This window comes from Hypanus sabinus, chromosome 12 (assembly GCF_030144855.1).
Source record: "Hypanus sabinus isolate sHypSab1 chromosome 12, sHypSab1.hap1, whole genome shotgun sequence".
NCBI lineage: Eukaryota > Metazoa > Chordata > Chondrichthyes > Myliobatiformes > Dasyatidae > Hypanus > Hypanus sabinus.
Window position 1 is genome coordinate 82483469 of NC_082717.1, and position 24945 is coordinate 82508413.

At 41.7% G+C, this 24945-nt stretch overlaps 1 protein-coding gene across 10 annotated transcripts in view; it reads right to left on the bottom strand.

The window, feature by feature from the left end:
• Window positions 1-24945, bottom strand: part of LOC132403056 (ras and Rab interactor 2-like) — a 172448-nt gene that overhangs the window by 53091 nt on the left and 94412 nt on the right. For 3 of the 10 annotated variants that reach the window (XM_059986289.1, XM_059986291.1, XM_059986292.1), the window contains exons 2-3: window positions 6387-6472; window positions 2117-2211 (exon numbers count right to left, since the gene is read on the bottom strand). The exons of 1 other annotated variant lie outside the window; for it this stretch is intronic. In XM_059986289.1, coding sequence (XP_059842272.1) covers window positions 2117-2211; window positions 6387-6428 — 137 coding nt within the window. In that variant the 5' untranslated portion in view covers window positions 6429-6472. Of the gene's footprint in view, window positions 1-2116; window positions 2212-5978; window positions 6096-6386; window positions 6473-9664; window positions 9773-24945 lie in introns of those variants that run through there. 6 more of the 10 variants (XM_059986295.1, XM_059986296.1, XM_059986290.1 and 3 more) reach the window with 5 other exon arrangements.

The window sequence follows — 24945 nt, forward strand, 5'->3', positions numbered from 1 at the left end:
AAGGAGATCACAAAGTTCTTCATGAACTTCACAGGTTAAATGTTTTCTTGACTGAGGAGAGAGGATGTAGGGACACAGTTTGAAAACAAGGGATGGGTTGTTTAAGAATACAGCAGGTTATAGATCAGCTGCAGACGTAAGTGCAGATAATCTGGCCGAATCTGAGGTGCTGCACTTTGGGAAGCAAATGTAAAGTGACATAACAGTTAACTGCAGAACCCTCGAAAGTGCTGCTGTAGAGAGGAATCGGAGTCCGTCCATAGCTCCCTGGAAGTGGCTGCATGTGTTGAAAGGGTTGCAAAGGTGGTGCATAATACACTAATTTCATTATTCAAGGTACTGAGTTCAAGAATTGGGAGGTTACGTTGCAGCTTTAAAAAAACTCTGGTTAGGCTGCATGAGGTTCATTGCATTCATTTCTGATTACCCCATTATAGGAAGGATGTGGAGGCCTTGGAGAGGGTGCAAAACAGGTTTATCAGGATCCCACCTGGATTAGAGGATATGTGCTATGAGGTTAGACAAACTTGGGTAGTTTTCTCTGGTATGGCAGAAGCTGATGGTCGACAGATTGAAGTTAATAAGATTATGAGGGGCACCGACAGATGACAGCCAATCTCTTTTTCCTGGGGTCAAAATATCAAACACTGGAGGGCATGCATTTAAAGTGCAAATGACATGGGCTGGTGAAGTTATTGTTTTAAACAGAGAGTGGTGAGCTCCTGGAATGTACTATCATGGGTGTTAGTGGAGGGAAGTACACAAGAGGTATTTAATAGTCTTTTAGATAGATGCGTGAATAGGGTGATGGAGACTTGTGTAGACAGAGGAGACTAGTTTAGTGGGATTTCAGGTACTAGCTTAATTAGTTCAGCACACCATTGCTCCTGTGCTGTACTGTTCTACGTTCAAAGACTGAAATGAGTCTGTTCAGCTGAGGAAGTTCAGGCATTCATTCTAAAACAGAGATTAATAACGTTTATGAAAATCAGGGAATCAATGGGGTTAGCATGATCTTGCTGAGTAGTGAAACAAGCTTGAAGGGCTCTAACCACAAAACTCAGCTGCCCAGGCTGCATCTATGGAAAACAGTACGGTCAACATGTAGGCCGAATCCCTTCATCAGGATTAACTCAGCCCGAAACATCGACTACACTCTTTTCCATAGATGCTGCCTGGCTTGCTGAGTTCCTCCAGCATTGTGTGGGTGTTGCTTGGACTTCCAGCATTTGCAGATTTTCTCTTATTTTTGAAGGACTCTCTACCTTACTCCAGCTCCTGTTTCTAATGCTCTGTATATGTGATGAGTTAAGTGGAAATATTTATATTAATATTAAGTCATGCTGCACAAGTAAGTTTAGTTTAAAAGCTTTCTGGCATGAGGAACAAACTGGGCAATATGAGAGAAGCATAAGCAAGTAGTCTTTGGGATACTATAAGTCTGTGTCTTTACTGATGCTTTCCTGCAAGCTTGAGAGCTCGATGGGGGGAGGTGCAGATGCTGTTTTGCTGGTGGGGGCTTTGGGGTTCCAATATTTAACTGTCATTCATTCTTTGGGGCACTCCTCTGTTTTTCTGGATGTTTGCAAAGAAAAAGAATTTCAGGGTGTATATTGTATACATTTCTCTTACACTAAGTGTACCTACTGGAACCCAAATGGTAGAAATTATGCACCAATTGAACATCTCAGAACAAAGTAAAGCAATCTGCAATGACCACAAGTGGCAAGCTCTAAATCAAAATTCTGTGGACTCTAACCACAGAACAATTAAAGGATGTAATGTTGTTTCTGAATGCATGCAAACTTAACATGGATTCACTACTGCTTCCCCATCAACCAAAAATGTAGCACAGGGAAATGCCAGAATGGCCTGTTCTGTGCTGCATCTCAATCAATCAACCAACCAAAAAACAAATCAATAAATAAATTGAGAAATGAGCAAGACATTACCACTCTCAGTGGCACTGTGAAACTCATCTGAAAGAATGATGAATTCCACATAGAGTTAAGGGTTAGAATACAGTACATGCTGAAAGGCAATTAGTTAATATGGAGGTCATCAGCAATAAGTTGTGCATTAAAGTATGCATTATTAAATATGCATGTAAACTCACCGTAGCCACCTAGCATAGTGAGCATCTTCGTCTAAATCAGAAACTGAATTGACCATTTTCAGTTCTCCAATCTCGGATGCAAGCGTGTCAACCAGCTGTGATAAGCAGTCAAGAGTCTATTGTTAGATCATGGAAAGGTGTGGTGCTAATAACTAGTTAACTGGTCTGCAGAAGCTTTAACGTCATTGAGAACACTAAGTATTTAGGGCAGGATTTCCCCTGCACTTCAATGAAACATTAGAACTCCCATTGAAGGCAGGCACTCTCGAACGCATTGATGCAGGCATTTTATGGACCTCTTAAATAACATTGACCTTTGTAAAAGATCCTGAAAGTATTGCAGAAAAAAAAGTGATTCAGTGGACTATCAGCTGTATAGAAAACAGTAAATTAAAAATGTTAGTAACTGAGCTTTTTACATTGTTTATTACAAATAAAGCATTTTGTCAGGTCATTTCAAACATTTTTATTTCACAAATTCTTCTGCAGATATTAGTAAACATAAATAAGTGTGGTAAAGCAGCAGGATAATTCCTTTCTGTTGATCCAATTTTCCACAAACCCAACTGATGACAGTGACCAATGATCACAAATACCAACAGCAAACATCTCTAGCAGTGAAAATGTAAAACTGCATGTACAGAGATTTTGGTTTATTTTAGCTTTTTCTCATACTTTGCCACACAATTTAAATTTTGCTCTATAGTTGGCGATTTAGAATCTGCAGGGGCCATTTTACCGCAGTGGGGATAAAAATCTCCAAATTGGGCCTGGGCATGACCTTGGAGCACAGTATCTTCTGGTTTTGATTCACCATAATATCCAATCATAATAATGGAGTTCAACATCCCACAGGTAACAAAAGGTGCTTAAAGGAGAACAGCGCCTCACAAGCAAGTACCACTAGTAAGATGTATACATAATTCTTGTTTGACCAAAAATTCTATCCAGCATGTCACAAGATACCAAGGAACCTCTTTAAAGTAACTTAAAAAATACAGAAGCGTCCACAAGTAACTTTCAACAAATAGGATTAACCCAAGGCACATTTATTGGTTTTCTCCACAGAGGTTTTACAGTCTGATTGTCTGCAGCATTTCCAGAGTATATATTAAAAAAAATTCTCCACGTGTTAGCAAGGGTGATTTATAGTTGTGCGTACGGGCTATGCCGTAGCCTACGCCATAACCCCAATTTTCACTTTTGCGTCGCTCTATGCCATTGTAAGCATGTGTTGGTGTGCGCCAAAACGCTAGTTGGCGGTGGGGTTTCAATGCCCCTGTGTTGAGTTTCTTCGTGAGAGACATGGGCGAGGAAATGCATTTCAAACATTTTTGCATGTCGGCAGGTAGATTTGACAATTTGGTTCATTTATTTTGCATCGGTGTACAGACATGGTGGAGAAGAAGCAACCGGAAATGCGTAGGAGGAAATGATATGCTACCAAGCGGACCAATCACAGTTGTTGCGCTCTGCGTCGCCTCGATGCACAAATTACTTTTTTGGGGAGGTGTGCACCACCCTATGGCGTAGGGTACACGGTCCCTAAGGCATAGGTGCAACGCACAAGTATAAATCAGCCTTAAGTTCCCATCACAACAACTTTCCCATGAAAATTTAATGGCACTGAGCCTAAAGGATTAAGATGTATTGACTTGGGAGTATACCGTATAGCAGGAACAATCATAAAGGGAGAGGTTTGTCTCAATTTCTTTTGCATTACAATGGGAAAACATTGAGGGCAGTTTAGCAGGAAACTACCAGATCGATCTGCACAGATGGACAGCAACTGATTTATTTAATTACTGGGTGAGCTGTGTCCACATAAAAACTTGGAATTAAGTAAGATATGAAGGTTAGGTTGTTACTTTATTTTCATTTGTAAACCTATGTACACTGAGTTGCCTACAAAGTCAATATTTACAGTGTTTTAATGTTATATTGGTTTCAATAAAGATTCAAACATTTTCTAAACGTCAACTACTTTGCAAGGTTTGGATAGTTCAACTCTGACCACTGATACCTTCAGTATACATCAGCATCTCTGGACAAATTCAAATCACGACTGTCATCAGTTATTCCAAAACTGCATCCTAAAAGTCAAACTGGTTTGCCTCAACCTAAACCAATATAACAACCATTTCATCCTGATGCATCTCAGTATGATTGTTTGAAGAACCTCTGTTTGAGGAAGCATTACAGTGAGATGCTCAAAAATAAAAATGACATATTAAATGAATAGATCTCGACTTAAACATCATATCAGGGCATTATATATACAGTAAGTAAAGAATGGACAGGCAAGACGCACTTTAAACAAAAATATTCAATAGGAATGGCTTTCGTGACCTAATTCAAACTATCTAAACAGCATGCTTACGATTGTTGGAGATAAGTTTTAAAGAAGCAGCAGGCTGTTCCATTAAAAATTCCACTGCGGCTAATAGAAAACAAAGTCACATGTGGCAATATGCATCAGCTGGGTTACAAACAGACTTCCTAAATTCTAAACTGTGGTGACGACAACTGAATTCCACAGAACTCACATTGTGAAAACAAGCTCTTTGCCAACATAAGTACCGATTATCTTTGTTTATATTTCTTACAGAAGGGCAGTTATGTAAAACAGAATCTCCAGTCTTTTAACCAGTTAACCCAACTTCTGCTATAACCATGAAGGAACACGCTTGCATTTATGTGACAGCTTTTAGGGCCCAAGGGTATATTACAATTAGTCACAGTATTTCTCATTTCAACCAACTAGACAATGCATTGGATCACAATGCATATATTTTCACTTGAGAATATGAAATATATTGACTGTATTACATCACTCAGAAAAAAGAGCAGCAGTTTATAATATAAATAAAGTTCAATATAGCTTTATTAGCTTTAAATTATCTTCAGTTATGAAGATTTATGCAACAAAAAGGGATTTCAGAAGCAGATACAAAGCAGCGAGAACAAGCTTTCTCAATCTAACCAATTTTGGTTCCACACACACGCTTCATTGTTTTTAAATTTTCAGTCTGTTCAGCATCTGGAAGAACAGAATTTTCTTCAATTATTGCGAATGATTACGCCATTTCTTCTAAACACCCAGTCCATCCCTCTCTCTGTCACTCTTTGCTAAGGACCAGCTCATTTACTGGATCTAATCTGGATGAAGTGTTCTACCCATTGCTGTATTTAACTGATAGCCTTCAGATCTCTTGTCCCCCACCTAAGCTCAAAAAGTTCCTCTCTAAACATAGTACCTCGCCACTTTTCTTCCAAAGAGCTGCTTAAAGTTAACCACCTATACCTCCTAGTACCTCACTGTGGTCTGGTGTTAACTTGCGGTTTGTAATACTCTTGTGAAGAACTCATTGACGTGGTTAATAACTTCTTGTAACGCCAAAAGGAAACTCAACAAAAGGGAAATTAGATATGGAATCTGAACAGAAATTCAGAAAATTAAACTAGCCCCTTTGTCTTGGGTCCAATATCCCTGCACTTCCACAAACAAATTCCAGCTGATGCAGTTTTGCACATGTTTACTTTGTGATCTATCATTGCAATTTTCTGCTCCAATCTACACTTTTATTGTGTCACCTAATGTAGTGCACTGAGCACCAGTTCGTGTCACCGGTCCTTCACTGACGTTACGGTGAAAAGCAGATGCCTGAGTACCAATTACATCCTGCAGAATTCTCCTTCCATATCGCAGCCTCTACATAAAAAAAGTTGACTCTAATAATATCCAGAGTCATTTATGTTGACAGCCTTTAATCAAAAGTTGTCAAATTGGCAGCCAATTATAAATAACATCTATATCGAGCACGCTGATGAAGTTCATCTAGGCTTGTTAAACATGTCTTACCTTCTACGAGTCCATTTGATGGATTGTGATCAGCTTGTACTTGTCCTCTCACCCACTCTGTCCCTAATTAATCTACTAACATTTGCAGCTGAGCTTTTGACTGTCTCAGCAGTATGTCTACAGGAAAAAAGGAAACACAGCCAGGGTGGGATCATTTCCTCATTGCTCAAGCATGCTTCCTGGCATGTCCACTGATGGTAAAGCACTGACAGGACTGAACTGCTCGACTGCATCCTCCCCCCCACTTACGATATCCACCCAGACCAAAATAAAAAGCAACAGGCAGAACGGTGGAGGTTTGGCTGAAGAAATAACGAAAGGAAAAAAGAAACTAGCAAAAAAAGCAAGGACACGCGTTGAAGTGGTTTGTAAATTACTTCTGTAAGCACTGTAACAAGATTACAATACCTTAAAAAAACTCCCTTTCCTCGGCTCAACCAGACCTGACATTCTCAGTGATTATTTGGGAAAGCTCCAGAGTTAGACAGACGGACCTGAAATCAAAGACATTTAATGGTTATTCCATGCTGAAGGAAATACTGATGTGCGTTGCAAAACCACCAGCCAAAACAAATTTGGCCAAATTCTATGACAGCACTATCCTCTCCTTAAACCCGTAAAGCAAGGTAACATTGTAAACTGGCCGCAAATCAGAAAACAACATAAAGTTTAGCAATACTCTCTTCCAGTGTCCTCTCAGCTCGTAATGTTAAAAACAGCTTGCTGATCATTAACTATAAAAAACTTAAGAGATGCCCTGCAACTCCAGTTCTTCAGTGTTGAAACTACATGTTAAACACACAGCTGCTTGCTCTTAAGCTTAAATCTGGAAAACAAGCTTGTTCATTCACTTCATTTTTAAACTAATTATAAACCTAATCCTTTCTCACTTGACCACAAAGTAATTAGTTTTTGGTGCCAAAGCAAAAATTGTTTTCTCACAACTGGTTATTCTCAAAAAGTTGCCCATATCTGAAGATCCTTTGCAATCTTTTAATTCGAGCCAAATATCTCAAAGTTGTTACGTCAGGGCAGCAACATATTGAATAAATTTTTATCCCTTTGATACAAGTTCAATTGCTCAAGATCTATGAAATATACAATATACCAATGCATATGTGTGCACACACACACTCCTGGACTCATAAATGACAGCCCCCCTCACGAGCCTCTTCTAAAATTCATTCTCTCTGGCGTGGTCAGAGACAGATGGCAATTAAATGTCAACATGTAAATTAACAAAGACAATGTCAGGTAGATATGTCCTCCCTATGGCTTTGCTCACTATCTGCCACAGCCACCTGGGCAATTCAGCACTCCACTCACACTCTAAACCACTACAGAAGTGAGAGTGTTTCCAAATAAACTGCTCGTGACTCCGACACACGTACACACTCCCCCAATCACAGATAGGGCTTAAAGAAATTCTGCAGCAACGCCACACCTACGTCAAAAAGATAGCTTAAAGGGGGAGTGATATTGTCCAGTGCTAAGGATTAGGGCAAATGGTGAGATTGCTGTTGCTAGTTAAATCACAGTTTTAAGAAGACATGATACTTTGGAAGGAACATCAAATGCAATTGGACAGGTCGAGGTAAAGAGTACAGAGGTGGTAGTCATGCTATAACAGGAACACAGCAGCCCAAGGAGGATAGAAAAGCAGAATTGTAGGTAAAATTGAGAAGTGCAAAAACAGGCAGCCATTTACTGTTTTCTTATTATAATACAGGTGCCCCCCACCCCCCCCCAGTTTTTTGAACGTTCGCTCTATGTCACCTCGCTGTTACAAAAGACCTATTTTCGCTAACAGAAGGTGTTTTCACTGTTACAAAGAAAGGCAGCGCACGCCGAGCAGCCAAGCTCCTCCCCCGGAACTGTATTCTAGCAGGCATTGCTTAAACATGTGCCTGTGAGCAACTGTGCTTTATGTTGATTTATTTTGTGCATCCATTAGCAAGACGAGTTCTAAGTATCGGAAAAGACCTAAAAGAGCACTTAAGGGTGTTTTACACTTAGTGTAAAACTAGACATAATTAAGCGTTTTGATCATGGTGAACAAAGGAAGGATATAGTGAGCTTGGCTAAGGGTTTGTGGAAGTTGACGAAGATGATGTTGAAGAGGTTTTGGCATCCCATGACCAAGAACTGACAGATGAAGAGCTGATGAAGAGGAAAGGATAACATTTGAAACCGAATGCAGTAGTGAACGGCCTGAAAGTGAAAATGTCCAGGAACTGAACGGAAAGCAATTGCATGAGATTTTCGCTGCGATTGACAACACTGCAATGATTGCAGAAAAGTAGGACTTTAATTTTGAAAGGGTACGTAGGCTTAGGGCATATTTGCAGGACGGTTTGAGTGCTTACAAAGAACTGTATGATAGAAAAATGCGCAAGGCTAAGCAGTCAAGCATACTGTCGTTTTTCAAGTCTTCCACATCAGCCACAGCAGATGATGAAACTCAACCTTCAACATCGAGGCAGGCAGACATAGAAGAAGGTGACCTGCCTGCTCTGATGGAAACAGACGACGATGAGATGACACCCCAGTCTCCCACCACCCAACCTCCGACGACTCAGCCTAACACAACATCATCAGTGTGCTCACCGTCTTCCCAATTCCGTTAAGTGAAACTACACTGTACATACATTATTTCTACTTTATACAGGCTGTGTATTTTTACGTGTTACTTGGTAGCTTCAAAGGAAAGAGTGCTTCTGCCGAGAGTGCTTGCCTGAGATTTTCGCTGCGGTGGACAGTGCTGCAATAATTGCTGAAAAGTATTCCTATATTATATAGGCTGTGAATTTATCAGATCATTCCTGCTTTTACTATATGTTACTGTTATTTTAGGTCATTTGGCATGATTTGGTAGGTTATCTTTTGGGTCTGCGAATGCTCACTAATTTTTCCCATATAAATAAATGGTAATTGCTTCTTCACTTTACGACATTCTGGCTTACGAACTATTTCACAGGAATGCTCTACCTTTGAATAGTGGGAGAAACCTGTACAGGCCATTCAGCTCATCAGCCACATGGTGGCTGCCAGCAGGGTCGTCCCATTCCACCTCCCCTTATTTCCTTATAGCCTGATAACTTATCCACTCCCTCACATGCTCATCGAATCTCCTTTGATTGTTATTGTACATATCTGCAGTGAGGACCAATTTGTGATAGCCAATTAGCCTGCCAACGTGTATTTGGAAAGTGGGAGGAATCTGAAGCACACAGCTGAAAGCCACACCACTACGGGAAGAACATTCAGGGTCCACACGGGGTGCTCAAGTCAGGAATGAACTCAGAATCCTCGCAGATGCGAGGTAATAGTAACAGCTGCTCAGCTGCTTTGCTCTTGAAACCTTGGAAGATTTCAACTAGCTTCCACAGAGTTGATATAAAAAGGCATCGAGTTCCTAAATTACATACAAGAGAATCTTCTGCACTGATATTAGCAAATCAGCACAGAAGAAAGAACAAATAGAGAAAGGGGAAGTTCTGGATTCAGCTTTAGTGAAAGTTGCTAGGAAATAGAATATGTATCAGTATGAGAGCATTACTGTGGTGGTGATAATTCAATTAGATTTATCATTGATATGGAAATGGATGAAGATAAAATAGAATCAAAAATTCTAATTTGTGGAAAGCGCAATTTTACTAGATCATAAGTGGTTTAGTAAGAATTACCTTAAAATAGTTTTGCAGTTAAATCACTCTCAGAGTACCAGGAGGCATTCAAGAAAGTTGTTGAAGGTAAACATTTTCCCACAAAGAGTTGGTGTGTAACTGCTGAATCTAGGGGCATCAAAAGACAAAGAAGATATGACAAAAGAAGTATATTTCATACAAGTTTAAGTTTCAAGCTTAATCATCGTTCAAACATAGCCAAACGAAACAGCATTCCTCTTAGGCCAAGGTGCAAAACACAGTGCCATCAGCAAACTGTACACAGCACAGAGCATAAATAGTTCATTTGGCTATGATTTCAGAAAACAGTCTCGAAGACAGAAGTAATATATATCAAGTCCCTGAGCTGTCCTGGTCCAGTTTGTTCTTCCACTGCGCAAACACTAGAGGGCAGCATCAACAGAAGCCCCTAAACCAGTATGAAATCCAGTGGTACACAGTCTGCTCCGGCATCTCCTTCACCAGCATCCACAACAGGTAAGTCCCAGGCAAGTGGACCTTGTCCGCACAACAAATGAAGCTACACAGCTCGCCCGCCATCAATCTCGCCAATGAACCACTGAACCACTGAATTGGGCTTGCAGCGTCCTACATTACTGATGTCCAACAGGTTGTTGTGATTACAATAGAAGTGTCCAAAACTACCACTCCCACATATTTTATTTTGAACTGTGCACCGATTTGGCACACAACAGGTCCAGGCAACAACACAACAACAGTTCACAATAAACCCAGCTCCGTTGCTATCGATCAACTCGCTGACGTGACAGTTCTGAAGTACTTGAAGTTTTTACTGTCAAGCAGTGACTTGTAATTGTGAGAGGTGAACAAATACACCTTTGACTGAAGCCAAAGTGGCATCCGAGCACCCCAACAGCTTACTGGAATTGGACATCGTGAACACGTTGGAATTAGAAGAGCAAAAGAGTAAGAAAGAAATAGATGCTTAAAAAAGATGCTTAAGTTTAGTAACAAGCAAATGTTTGCAATCCATTTCTGGGAAAGTATGGTTCTTCATTTATAAAGTCACAAGTTAATCAGAGGGCAATCAGCGTATTTTAAGGAAAATCCTGTCTTATTAACCTGACTGACATGTTGGTCAGTGTGTTCCAAATATGCCATGTAGATTTCAGCAAGCCTTCTGACAAGGTGGCAGATAGGTCATGACAGTAAAAGCAAATGGAATCCAAGAGATGGAGGCATATCGTGCCAGGAAGTACAGGGTCAACAATTGATTAAGGGACTGGGAGTGTCGTAACCAGCTCAACAGGAGATAGATCTTGGTTTTTGTAATGTATATTAACGGTTTAAACCCGAATGTCAGAGACACGACAAAGAGGTTTGCAGATTAGGCAAAAAATTAGCCTTGTAGGAGGAGGAAATCCTTAGACAGAAATAGAAGGTGTGGGATAAGACAGGGGAATAGAGGATATTGGGTGGCATAAGTATAAAGAGACATTGGAATGTACACATTCCAATAGGACCAACACGCTCATTAACAAGAGAGTCAGGGCCACATCATCCAGAGCACCTTCCTCCTTCAGCTGCAGCCACTGTGAAAGAGCCTGTCACTCTAGAGTGCATAAAATTACAAAGGAACTAAATAAATAAGAAAAATCTGTTGTTTTTTTCTTAGAGTTGTAAATCGCAGGGCATGGATTTCATTGGTGAAAGCATTAGAGGAGAGATGAAAACTTCATCTAGTGGGTAATATTGAGGCTAAGAATTTTGTCTGAAGGAGTAATGGAAGCAGAAAGCATCACCACACTGAAGAGCACTTGGATTTGTACTTGTCAGTAAGGTTGGCATTGGTAGATCAATTACCACCGACACCGATAAAATATTTCCCATCAGAACTAAATTTTCTGCTACGAAAATGGAATTAATATCAATATAACTTTACAATTTACATTTGAAAAGGACTAGAATACAAAAGCAAGACTATAGAGAACCGGTGAGGCCTCACTTGGAGTATTGTGAGCAGTTTGGGGCCCTTATCTTAGAAAGGATATGCTGAAACCGGAGAGGGTTCAAATGAGGTTCACGAAATTGATTCCAGGATTAATCAGCTTGTCATATGAAGAGCATCTGATGACTCTGGGTCTGTTTTCACTGGAATTGTGAAGAGTTGAGGGGTGACCTGATTGAAACCTATCGAATGGCGAAAGGTCTTGATAAAGTGGATGTGGAGAGGATGTTTCCTGTGGTGGGAGAGTCTAAGACCAGAGGACACAGCCTCAGAATACAGGGGCGTTCTTCAAGAATGGAAATGAGGAGTGATTTCTTTAGCCAGAGAGTAGTAAATCTGTGGCCAAATTTTTATGTATATTGAAGGCAGAAGATCTAGGCTGAGAAGAAAATGGATCAGCCAAGTTGAAATGGCGGAGCAGACTCAATGTGCCAAAAGCCTTAATTTTGCTCCTATATCTTATGGTCTATGATCTTCACAATAAAATATAATTTTATAATATGTATATATTCTTATGGTTAAAACTTTGCTAATGAGTCTATTGACAGAGAAACATTAAAATTTGCTAAGAAAACTTCTTAGTGCTCTCCACATTGCCTTATCCCAACAACAACCATTTCAAACCCCAGATATTGCTTTAAAATGGACAATCATTCAGTACATATTCAGTAATAAGGTTCAGGACTGGCTCAATTCCCGCAAGAGCCGGAAATGTCTGAAACAGTTGCTATACCAACTGCAACAGACAGTCCCCTCTCCAGAAAAATGCTGCTGTTTCTACATTAATTTGTTTATACAGTCTATGTTTTTATGAATGGAATACTGGTCCAACATCTCATCCAACAGGAAGCAACACAGCATGGTCAATGTCAGTGCTCTGAGGTATGAGGAAAAATAGCAAAATGCAAACTTACAGGCTGGAAAGGAGATACAACATAGTTTTTTGTTGACAAACCTCTATCGATGCACAATGAGGAGCATCATGGCGTGATATGGAATCCCAAGAATGTAAACGACTACAGGAAGTAGCGGATACAGCCTAGTCCATCACAAGGAAAGTCCCCTCCCCCAAACATCGAAAACATCTACATGGAGAGCTGCCAAAAATAGCAGCATCCATCAAAGAACCACACCATCCAGGCATGTTCTCTTCTTGTTGCTACCATCAGAAAGGAAGCAGAGAAAACTTGGGTCTCTCACCACCAAGTTCAGGAAGTTATTGCCCTACAACCATCAGGCTCCTGAACCAGTGTGGATAACTACACTGGCCACAACTCCAAACTGACTCTGTGACTTATCCTTCCCTCCTCCCCCCACCTTTTTATTCTGGCACAATTCCCCTTCCTTTTCAGTCCTGAAGGGTCTCAGCCCAAAACATTGACTGTTTATTCACTTCCATTGACGTTGCCTGACCTGCTGAGTTCCTCCAGCACTGTGTGTGTGAGTGAGAGAGTGAGATAGAGAGATAGAGAGAGAGAGGACAATGCTCTGGATTTCCAGAATCTGCAGAATCTCTTGTTTATAGAAACACAGAAACTCTACAACACAATACAAGCCCTTTGGCCCTACGATTCTGTGCTGAACATGTACCTATTTTAGAAATTACTGAGGCTTACCCATAGCCCTTCATTTTTCTAGGCTCCATGTACCTATCTGGGAGTCTCTTAAAAGACCCTATCATATCCGCCTCCACCACCATCGCCAACAGCCCATTCCATGCCCTCACCATCCTCTGCGTAAAAAACTTGCCCGAGTTCTCCTCTGTGCCTACTTCCAAGCACCTTAAAACTGTGCCCTCTTGTGTTAGCCATTTCAGCCCTGGGAAAAAGCCTCTGACTATCCACACGATCAATGCCCCTCATCATCCTATACACCTCTATCAGGTCACCTCTCATCCTCCGTCGCTCCAAGGAGAAAAGGCCGGGTTCATTCAACCTCAAGTTCATTCAATTCAAACATTTATCACAAATGTTTAATTAGAATACCACCTTAAATTAAGGGACTCACCCATTGAAATTGAAGGACAGATACTAGCAACTTTTTCCAAACAATGGGATAATGCAAAGTATTTATGGACAAAAAAATTGGGGAATAAAACTAATTAGACGGAAAGGGGAAATGTGGAGTTTAGACTTTGGACATGAACCAAAATGAGATGAATGACATCTTCTTCATCCGCAGGTTTCTTGTGAAATGGTATTTGACGCTTGTTGTTACTTCTTGTCAACCCCTTTGCATCATTGGGTGAAATGACCCTGCCGGCTATTATTCAGCTCAGAGCAAAACAACTGGTAGCAATCTCAGCGTGCTGAGCAGCGGGGGGAGGTGGGGGTGACACACCAAATCAGCCAAATGGTTTTAGAAGTCACATAATTAATTAAATGGAGATCTGTTCTTAGAGGCCTGCGTGCAGAATAGTGTGTTTCAATTGAATGTAGTAAAAATACACCTGCATCCGGAAGGTCCAACTGCTGGTCAGTCAGTATCCTGGCAAAATCTACACCAAGGAGAGAAAAGAACACTCCAAGCAATGCTATGAAAGAGTTATTGAAAAGCACAAGTCGGGAGATGGATACAGGAGAAGTTCCAAATCACTGAGTATCCCTCGGAGTACAGTTAAGTCAATCATTAAGAAATGGAAAGAATATGGCACAGCTGTAAATCTGTCTAGAGCAGGCCGTCCTCAAAAACTGAGTGACCGTGCAAGAAGGGGACTAGTGAGGGAGGCCACCAAGAGACTGATGACAACTCTGAAGGAGTTCCAAGCTTCAGTCCTGAGATGGGAGAGACTGCACATACAACAACTGTTGCCTGGGTGCTTCACCAGTCACAGCTTCATGAGAGAGTGGTAAAGAGAAAGCCATTGTTGGAAAAAAAACTCACATGAAATCTTGGCTGGAGTTTGCCAGAAGGCATGTGGGAGACTCTGAAGACAGCTAGAAGGTTCTATGGTCTGATGAAACCAAAAATGAGGTTTTTGGCCATCAGACTGAACGCTCTGTTTGGCATAAGCCGAACACCGCACATTATCAAAAACACACCATCCCTACCATGAAGCATGGTGGTGGCTGCATCATGTTGTGTGGACACTTCACTGCAAGCAGACCTTGGAAAGCTTGTGAAGGTAGAAGATAAAATGACTGCAGCAAAATAGAGGTAGGAAAATCAGATGCAGTCTGCAAGAGAATTGCAACTTGGGAGAAGAATTGTTTTCCAGCAAGACAATAACCCCAGGAATAAAGCCAAAGCTACATAAGAATGGCTTAAAAGCAACAAAGTTAATGTCTTGGAGTGGCCAAGTCAGACCTCAATCCAATTGAGAGTTTGTGGTTGGACTTGAAACGGGCTGTTCAGTCCCAATCTCCATGCAATGTGACATTGCTGCCACAGGTGCATCTACTAAATACTGACTTGAAGTTGGGGGGGTGAATACTTATGCAATCTATTATTTTGTGTTTTACATTTGTAATTAATTTAGATCACTTTGTAGAGATCTGTTTTTACCTTGACATGAAAGAGTCTTTTTTCTGTTGATCAGTGTCAAAAAGAGCCAAATTATATCCACTGTAATTCAATGTTGTAAAACAACATGAAAGCTTCCAAGGTGAGTGAATACTTTTTAAAGGTGCTGTGTGTATGTGTGTGTATATGTGTGACTATCTCTCTCACACACACACTTACACATACATATACACACAGTTCCCAATTTATATTTTTTCTATATTTATCATGTATTGCATTGTACTGTTGCAACTAAGTTAACAAATTTCACAACTTATGTCAGTAATGTTAAATCTGATTCTGACACACACAAAATGCTGGAGGAACACAGCAGGCCAGGCAGCACCCATGGATATGACAAACAAGTGACATTTCAGGCTGAGACCTTTCTTTAAGACTGGAAAGGAAGGGTGAAGATGCCTGAATAAAAAGGTGGAGGGAGGGGAAGGAAGATAGATGGGAGGCGATAGGTAAAGCCGAGTGTGTGTGGGAAGAGCTGTTGAGGAAGGAATCTGATAGGAGAAGAGAGTGGACCAAAGGAGTAAGGGAAGGAGGAGGGCACCCGGGGGAAATGATAGGCAGGTGAGATAAGGGTCTGAAGTGGGGAATAAGAGAAGAGGGGAGTGGGAAGGAAACTTTTTTTTTACTGGAAGGAGAAATCGATGTTCATGCCACCAGGTTGGAGGCTACCCAGACAGAATATGAAGTGTTGCTCCTCCACCTGAGGGCAGCCTCATCATGACACAAGAGGAGTCCATGGTGACTTGGTTGTTTGGATTCCGATTTGGCTCACCCACAGGTGATAAGTTCGATGGAGCATACTCTGCCGGAGGTCTGTGACTAGACTGGTGGTGTTGTGGATAGTGTAGCAAATTGTCTAAGGCTACAATGGGATTTAGATCGGCTGCATGTAGAAATCACAGATGGAGGTTAATCCTGCCAAATGTGAGGTATTGCACTTCGGGAGATCAGATGTGAAGGCAAGTGTTGATGTACAGAGGGATAAGGGGGTTCTAGTACATAGTTCCCCAAACGTGGCCAAGCAGACTGATAGGGTGGTAAAGGAGACATTTGGCATGCTTGCTTTTATTAGTGAAAGAACTGAGTTAATGAGTCAGGAAATACCTTGCAGTTTTATAAAACTAAAGTTAGGCCTCATCTGGTGTATTGTGTTCAATCCTGGTCATCACATTATAGGAGGGGCATGGAGAATTTGGAGAGATTTACTTCAGATGCTGACTGGATTAGAGGCATATGCTAGAAGGAAAGGTTGATAAACTTAGGTTGTGTTTTTTTTTCCCTGGAGCAGTGGAGGTCATGGGGAGACCTGATAGGAGTTTTTAAGATTACACGAGGCATTGATATTTTTGTCCCCCAGGGTATAGGGCAAGTTGCCTCTTCTTTAAATACACAGAGTTGTGGTTGCCTCAAATACACTGTTGGGGGTGGTAGTGGAAACGTACAATATCGGCATTTAAGAGGCTCTTAAATAAGAACACGAATCAAAGCCTATGTATATTGTATGGACAAAAGGTGTTAGTTTAGTTGGGCATTTCATTAACAATTTAATTGGTTTGGCACAGCATCATGGGTGAAGACCTGTCCCTGGGTTGTACTGTTCCTTCTTCTATATTCTATAACCCCCGTCATTAACTACATCTTCTCCACTTTCAAACCTGTAAGAAAATGTTCTTGCAACACACACAAAATGCTGGTGGAACACAGCAGGCCAGACAGCATCTATAAGGAGAAGCACCATCGACGTTTCAGGCCGAGACCCTTCGTCAGGAAAATGTTCTTGCAGTTTATTCAAGCTGACCATCTTTGTATTAGAAAGATAACCCGATATGGAAGTTTCCGAAGGCTCAGAGGGCTTCATATCCAGTGTTCATAAATAACTCAGTGATAAATACATTGGGATAGGAATTCTGTCGTAAAAGGTAATATTTTGGTGCAGCATTTGATTCGTTTTTCAGATCAAGTGTAATATCACACGCACCAGATTTGGGTTGGCACCCAGCCATCAATAACGTGCATGGAAGGACAGCATAATATATCCAATCAACAACAACATTTGGCAATTTATTTACATATGGAGACAATGTGGAAAAGGACCTCCCAGCCCTTCGAGCTGCACCACCGAACAACCCCCAATTTAACACAGCTGTAATCTGCAATGACAAATTAACCTACCAACAAGTGAATCTTCGGACTGTGCAAGGAAACCAGAGGCACCTGGAGGAAACCCATGTGGTCACAGAGAGAATGTGCAACCTCCTCGCAGACAGCGGTGTGAATTGAACCTGGGTCGCTGGTACTGTAGAGTGTTGTGCTAACCACTACACTATGCCGCCTGCAGCATCATCTCTGTGGTCATAACACACAGTGCATTCTGGTTCCTAAAGATACAGTTACACTTTCAGGACTCCCTTTCTTAAGCCACTACTGGCAAGTCTGGGGGGCTTCAGTGACGTCCATTCCCAAGTCAAACTTCCTCCTTTACTGTTTGGGTTCCCAACAATGACAGCCTTTGCCCCATTGAAGATAGGAGATGTTTGACCCTATTAGCATTTCATGGCTACATCTGCCTAAAATCACTCCACTACTGAAGTGGCAGTGACTCTTGGCTCTGGGAGTCACAAAGTGGGCCTGAGATCTATGATTCTAACATGCTAATCCCATCATATACAGTCCGTGTTACAACATGGCTCCTTTGAGCCTTCCAATGAGACAGGATTGGATCACTTGTCCAATACATACTTCGATGTTCAGAATAATTTATAGGACCTTGGTCTTACAAAGCCTTCTGATAAGTTATCTACGCACAGGAAAGACAGTTTTGACTTCTGTGCCTTTAAACGTAACCTCAGGCTTCTGCAAATTTGGAATAGAATGCTTTTGCTAAAGGAGTTATTTACAGTACTCTGGTAGATGGCAAATGTCTGAGAAAGGAAGCAAGGCTATTGCTAAATAAACAAGTCTGTGTAATAGCTAGTTGTATAGGTTTTTCAGATTTATCACTCATGTGCCAGCAGTTACCCAAACAAAATTACATGCCCGGATTTATACAGATTTTCCTTCAAGCAACTCTGCTAAAAATAATTTGGAACCTTTTCTTGAACTAGTAAGTAAATATTTATAATAAATATTATAACACACACATACACCCTTCTGTCAGCTTAAACCAGCTGGCAATTCTCCTCTGAGCTCTCTCATTAATGTGTTTTTGCTCACAGAACTGTCGCTCAATGGATGTTTTATGCTTTTCACACCTTTCTCTGTAAAGTCTAGAGACTGTTGTGCATGAAAAACCCAGATGAACAGCTTCTGATATACTCAAACCACCCCATATGGCACCAGCAATCATTCCATAGTCAAAGTCACTTAGATCACATTTCTTCCCCATTCTGATATTTGATCTGAGCAACAACTGAACCTCTTGATGACGTCTGCATGTTTTTATGCATTGAATTGCTCTCATATGATTGGTTGATTAGATTTTGCATTAACGAGCAGGCACAGTTAATAAAATGGCCACTAATGTAAACTATATATATTGGAAGCAGTCTTATATAATGTATAAATGAGACGATGGTGGAAGTAATGTTAGCTTGACCTGCCAAATAGACCACAAGAAGTTGAAGTTGGAAAATACTGAACCTGTTATAGTTATAAAACTGGGTCCTGGGATCCAATATGTAGAATGAAAATACACATTCATTCTGCACTAACAGTTACCCCTCATCTATATTAGCCAATACCTACAGGCACCATTGGCACTTGGGTGGGATGCTGGTGTACAAAACCTGCTTTTTTTTTGCAACTCATTGTTCAGGAAATAGATGACCCAAACAGCTGATCAACCAGGGCAATACCTACTCTTGAGACAGCAGGAGACGGGCTTGGGTGAAAACACTTCATACTCAAAGAAAAGTTACAACAGAAACTTGCTGCACTGGCCAGTATCAGGAATTCCCAATTACGAATTCACTGGTAAAAGTCTACAAGCCCATACTTTGGTAGATAACCCTCCTTTGTCACTAGACCAGGCCCTGGAGAGTCCTTAAGAAACAGAAACTGGTGCCAGGCATTCAGCCACATTAGTCTGCTCTACCACACAGAACTTACTGATCTTCGATCTCAACCATTCTTCCCTTACATTCCAACTCAAGTAAGAGGTCAAAAGTTTATTTATCTCAGCTGCAAGCATACTTGCAAAATATTGAGTAAACACATTTCATCATCTCAGTTTTTTGACATGGTTCCAAATCTTGAGACTACGCTCTACTGTATCTTATCTTACACTCTTTGGCCTCAGGAAACAGACTCAACATCTGCCCTGTTACGTCCCCACATAATAATTCATGGAATAAGAGTTATACAACATAGAAACAGGCCTTATGGTCCATGACATCCATTTTGGTGTTTTGTCCCACCCTGCTAAACCCAGTTGCCGACACAGGTCCATAGCCCTCATTTTCTTGTCTATTCAAGTGCCCATTCAAATGTCTCTTATACAAAATGTTTGTATCCAATTTCATCACCTCCTCTGCCAGAGAGTTCAGGTGGCCAACCATTTTAATTCCAATCCCCATTGCTATTCCAACATATCAGTCCATGGCTTCCTTTACTGCCACTCTTAGGTTGGAGGGGCAACATCTCGCATTCCACCTCGATAGCTTCCAATCTAATGACACGAACATCAATTTTACCAGCTTCAGGTAATTTTTCCCTTTCCCTCCACTTCAATTCCCCACTCTGGCCCCCCTCTTACCTCTTCTCTTCACTTGCCTATCATCTTCCCTTGGTGCCCCTTCTCCTTCCCTTTCTCTCATAGTCCACTCTCTTATTAGATTCCTTCTTCTCCAGCCTTTCACCTTCTCCACCCAATACCTCGGTGCTTCTTACTTTATTTTAATGATTGAGACACAGCAATGAATAGGCCCTTCAAGCTGCACTGCCCAGCAAGCCCCCTATTTAATCCTAGCCTAATCATGGGACAATCTGCCTGCCAACCGGTGCACTCAAAGGAGACCCACATGGTCACAGGGAGAATGTACAGGCAGAAACAGGAACTGAACCTGGGGTTTCTCATACTGTAAAGCATTGTGCTAACCACTATGCTACCATGCCACCCCCTCTCCCACCCACCCGGCTTCACTTATCACCTTCTAGCTTGTACTCTTTCCCCTCTCCCCCACTTCTTATTCTGCTTTCTTCCCCCTTCCTTTCCAGTCCTGAAGAAGGAACATGACCCAAAACATTGACTGTTTATTCATTTCCATAGAGGTTGCCTGACCTGTGGAGTTCCTCCAACATTTAGTGCGTGTTGCTCCGAATATCACTCTGTAGGGATAAAAACTCTTTGGCTACTGCTGTGTACTCTGCTTAATATGGTTCACTCCAGCAATTTCGGATGCAGCACTGCAGTGAGATGGTTTCACCATTCTCCGCAAAGACAGGGCAGCTCAGCCTTTCAAAGGTAGAGGAGGTGAAGTATGCCTTATGATTAACTCATCATGGTGCACAATTGCGGCTGTTCTGTCTCAGTCCTGCTCACTCGATCTGGAACATCTAGCAGTCAAGTGTCATCCTTTTTATCTGCCAAGGATATTTCCTGCCATCATCCTTGTAGTGGGTATATATTCCATCTCAGGCAGGCACTGGAGGAACTGAGCAACATAATCAACAGGCACAAGACTAGACACCCTGATGCCTTCCTTATCATTGTGGGAGATTTCAACAATGCCGGCCTGTAGATGTCTCTATCACCATGTCACCTGTGAAACCAGAGGAGCCAACACACTTGACCCAATTATACCACCATCAAGAACGGCTACTGTGCCATCCCATGCCCAGACTTTGGAAAGTCCAATCACCTGGCCGTACTTCTACTGCCAGTGTATATGCAGAGACTAAAACCACAGCACCAGTGGCGAGGACCAAGAAGCCAAGTGAAACGGAGCAGTGCTTACAGTTCTGTGGACTGGATTCATCTTCGAGTCTGAATGAATACGCCGCATTTCTTACTGACTTCATCAAGATCTGTGTGGCTTCGAGAACTTATCAGACATGTCCAAACCTGAAGCCGTGGATGAAAAAGGAGATTCGTAGTCTGCTGAGGGCTAGACCTGTGGCATTCAAGACTAGTGTATCAGAACTATACAAGTAGTCCAGGTATGACCTATGGAAGGCTATTTCAAAGGTGAAAAAAACAACTGATGCATGTCAGCTCTGGCAGAGTTTGCAGGCCGTTTCTTCCTACAAAGTGAAAAGTAATGGCAGTGATGCTTCACTCCCATGTGAGCTCAACGCTCGTCATGCGCTCTTTGAAAGGGAGAATAAAACTACACCTGTGCAAATCCCTGCAGCATCTGGTGACCCTGCGATCTATGTTGCAGAATTTTTCCAGATATTTATTAACCACGGTTGGAATAGCACATTGATCCTTGTCTTGACAGCAGTGAAGTAGTTCTCTTTCAAATACTAGAAATATCGCTTCTATTTATTTATTTATTCATTCATTCTGTGATACCACATGAAATAGGCCCTTTTTGGCCCTTTGAGCCAAGCCGCCACAGCAATCCCCACAACCCCGATTAACCCTAAACTAATCACAGGACAATTTATAATGACCAATTAACCTACCCTGTAGGTCTTTGGACAGTGGGAGGAAACCGGAGCAGCCGGGGAAAACCCATGCATTCCACACTGAGGACTCCTTACAGAACGGCACCGGAATTGAACTCTGAAGCGCCCTGAGTTGTAGTAGCGCTGCATTAACCACTATGCTACCGTGGTGCCCACCCAAATAAAGAAAGACATTGTTCCATTCATGAAGTTAGAATAATCATCTAATTTCCCCAGTGGTACTTATAACCACGATGAAGTATCTGATCATTTGCTTCTGCTTACAGATTTTTCCCAGAACTTGCTGGGGTTTACTTACAACTTTTAATTTATGTCTGTCACTTCAATACTGCTCTCTACTTGTAAGAGGCTGCCATGTAATCCAGGAACAGGCTGTAAAAGATGATTGCAAAGAAGCTTCGGGCAGTCATTTTTAAGTGGAAGTTCTTAGAGCTGTGATTCCTTTTGAGTTCCCACTCACTTTGTACCAATCAACAAATTGCTCCTGGGAATTTCCCTGGCCTGTACACATTATTACCAGACTCTTCATCGCGTTTACAACCTGGGATGTTTTATGTCATATTGGCTGGAACTGCTGCCATCTTGGAGTGAAGGAAACTGGTAAATTTTGAAGTGCTGTCTCAGAGGTTCTAAATGTTGGATTCAAGATTCAGACAAGGAAAGCTGAGAAGGGTGGTTCACTTTAAAGTAGATTACTTTTCAGATCCCCATGCTTTGATCACTATCCCTGTACAGTTTATGACAAGGTTCCATTCATAACCAGAACAGGTTTCTGTTTACAAGTCAGAAATGAACAGAAATAGCTGCGCTAATGCGAAGAGCAGCCACCAGCTGGTTTCACTGGCTTGGTCAGTAAGCATGCCGGCTCAGTGCTCCCAGCTCTGCACGGCTTGACCCAGCCCCTAACTGTCGCGGCTCCACTGGGAGTGGGGGCAGAAGCTAAAATGTTCCGCTCCCTTCTGGCACATGATGCCTGTAGCCCGCAAATTCATCCCGCTGCTCTCCCAAACGCTCATTCGTACACACCGGTTATCCATATACCAAGCATTTGTAAGCTAGGGAGGATGTGTATTATGAAATCTGGATGAGTTTTAAAGTGCGACTTTATGTTGACAGATCTTCCTTTCAAATCCTGGCATCTAGTTACAGAACTGTCAGCATGTATTGCATTGATGGTGTGGGAATGAACTGTATTTGGCACCAGGAGCTTATACTCCACCACCATTATGCTTCCCATTGCATTTACATGTCTGGGCATGGCTGTCTGCCTCCTGGGTGAGATGCACTGCCCTTTTCTATTCAGGTAGGAGAGGGAAACATTTGTAATGTGTGTCACTCTGCTTAAGAAAGCTCTTGAGCAGTTTCAACAATTGCAAATTTGCTGCCAAGATTACGACCATCGATTTCTATCTTCTAGCACTGCCTTGCGTTAAGATAGAGCTGTATCAGTCAGACTGGGAGGTCACAGGTAGTCCCTGTCATGTTTACAGTATTGTGAGGCAATGATTACATTTGTATCTTGTGGATTTCAAATTGCCTTTTGCAAAGAAAACCAATGCTGCCAAGTTAAGGGATTTTAGTGTATGGTGAATGGAGTTGCAAAATAATTAGCTAATCTGAAGATGGCTGCACATTATTGCTTCTTTGGAAGGGAGCGGCAGGTGTTTACCCAGGATGTTGTTTGACTGGTTTCAGGAGCAATGTATTTTTCTGAACTTTGCCACTGAGTGGCTGTTGTGACTATTTCCATCATGCAATCAAGCCAGAGGAAGGTCTCAGTTGTAGGGTGGGGCTGGTTCATTGTACAAGGATTCTGCAATAAACAATTATCCAGGAGGTGACTAAACTGATCTGTGGACCTTTATTTTTAATTGACCTAGATCTTGCAAGAGTTTTCCTTTGAGTAGAAATTTGTGTGGGAGGTCAGGGAATTGATGAGGGAGGAATGCAGTGGAGTGGCTAAGGAGGCACTGTGGTTAGCTTTGAGGTGGGTTGGAGGGAAGTACCCTTACGTTTGGGTGGGGGGGGGAGAAACATGCACTTCAGAGATGGTGGTGAGGGGGTGAAGGGTGGGGAATGGATATCCTGGAGCTGGGCACGGATGAGGTAGACATGGACACCTGGAACAAAGCTGATGGTGCAGATAGCCAGAAGAAGCTGCTTGGTTATGTTAATCATTATAACTTCCATCGGGGAATGTGTTGGCACTGCATTCGAAGGAGGCCCAATAGCTGTTCACGTAGCACCATACTGGAGTCATTTATTACAATACAGAAGGAGACAATTCAGCTGCAGAAAGGGAGGAAGTCATGGAGGGATCATCTACTGAGGCAGTGTGGGAGAAAGTCAGAAACAGGAAGAAACTACATGTTAAACACTCAGCTGCTTGCTCTTAAGCTTAAATCTGGAAAACAAGCTTGTTCATTCACTTCATTTTTAAACTAATTATAAACCTAATCCTTTCTCACTTGACCACAAAGTAATTAGTTTTCCGTGCCAAAGCAAAAATTGTTTTCAAACAACTGGTTATTCTCAAAAAGTTGCCCATATCTGAAGATCCTTTACAACCTTTTAATTCGAGCCAAATATCTCAAAGTTGTTACATCAGGGCAGCAACATATTGAATAAATTTTATCCCTTTGATACAAGTTCAATTGCTCAAGATCTATGAAATATACAATATACCAATGCACATGTGTGCACACACACACTCCTGGACTCATAAATGACAGCCCCCCTCACGAGCCTCTTCTAAAATTCATTCTCTCTGACGTGGTCAGAGACAGATGCCAATTAAATGTCAACATGTAAATTAACAAAGACAATGTCAGGTAGATATGTCCTCCCTATGGCTTTGCTCACTATCTGCCACAGCCACCTGGGTAATTCAGCACTCCACTCACACTCTAAACCACTACAGAAGTGGGAGTGTTACCAAATAAACTGCTCGTGACTCCTACACACGTACACACTCACCCAATCACAGATAGGGCTTAAAGAAATTTACTCAGTTACCAGATGACATGGAAGGTTGGAGGTGTTGTGGATAGTGTAGAAAGTTGTCACAGTTACAATGGAGAACAGACAGGATGCAGCGTTGGGTGGAAAAGGGGCAGACTGAGTTCAGACCAGAATAGTATGAATTAATACACTTTGGAAG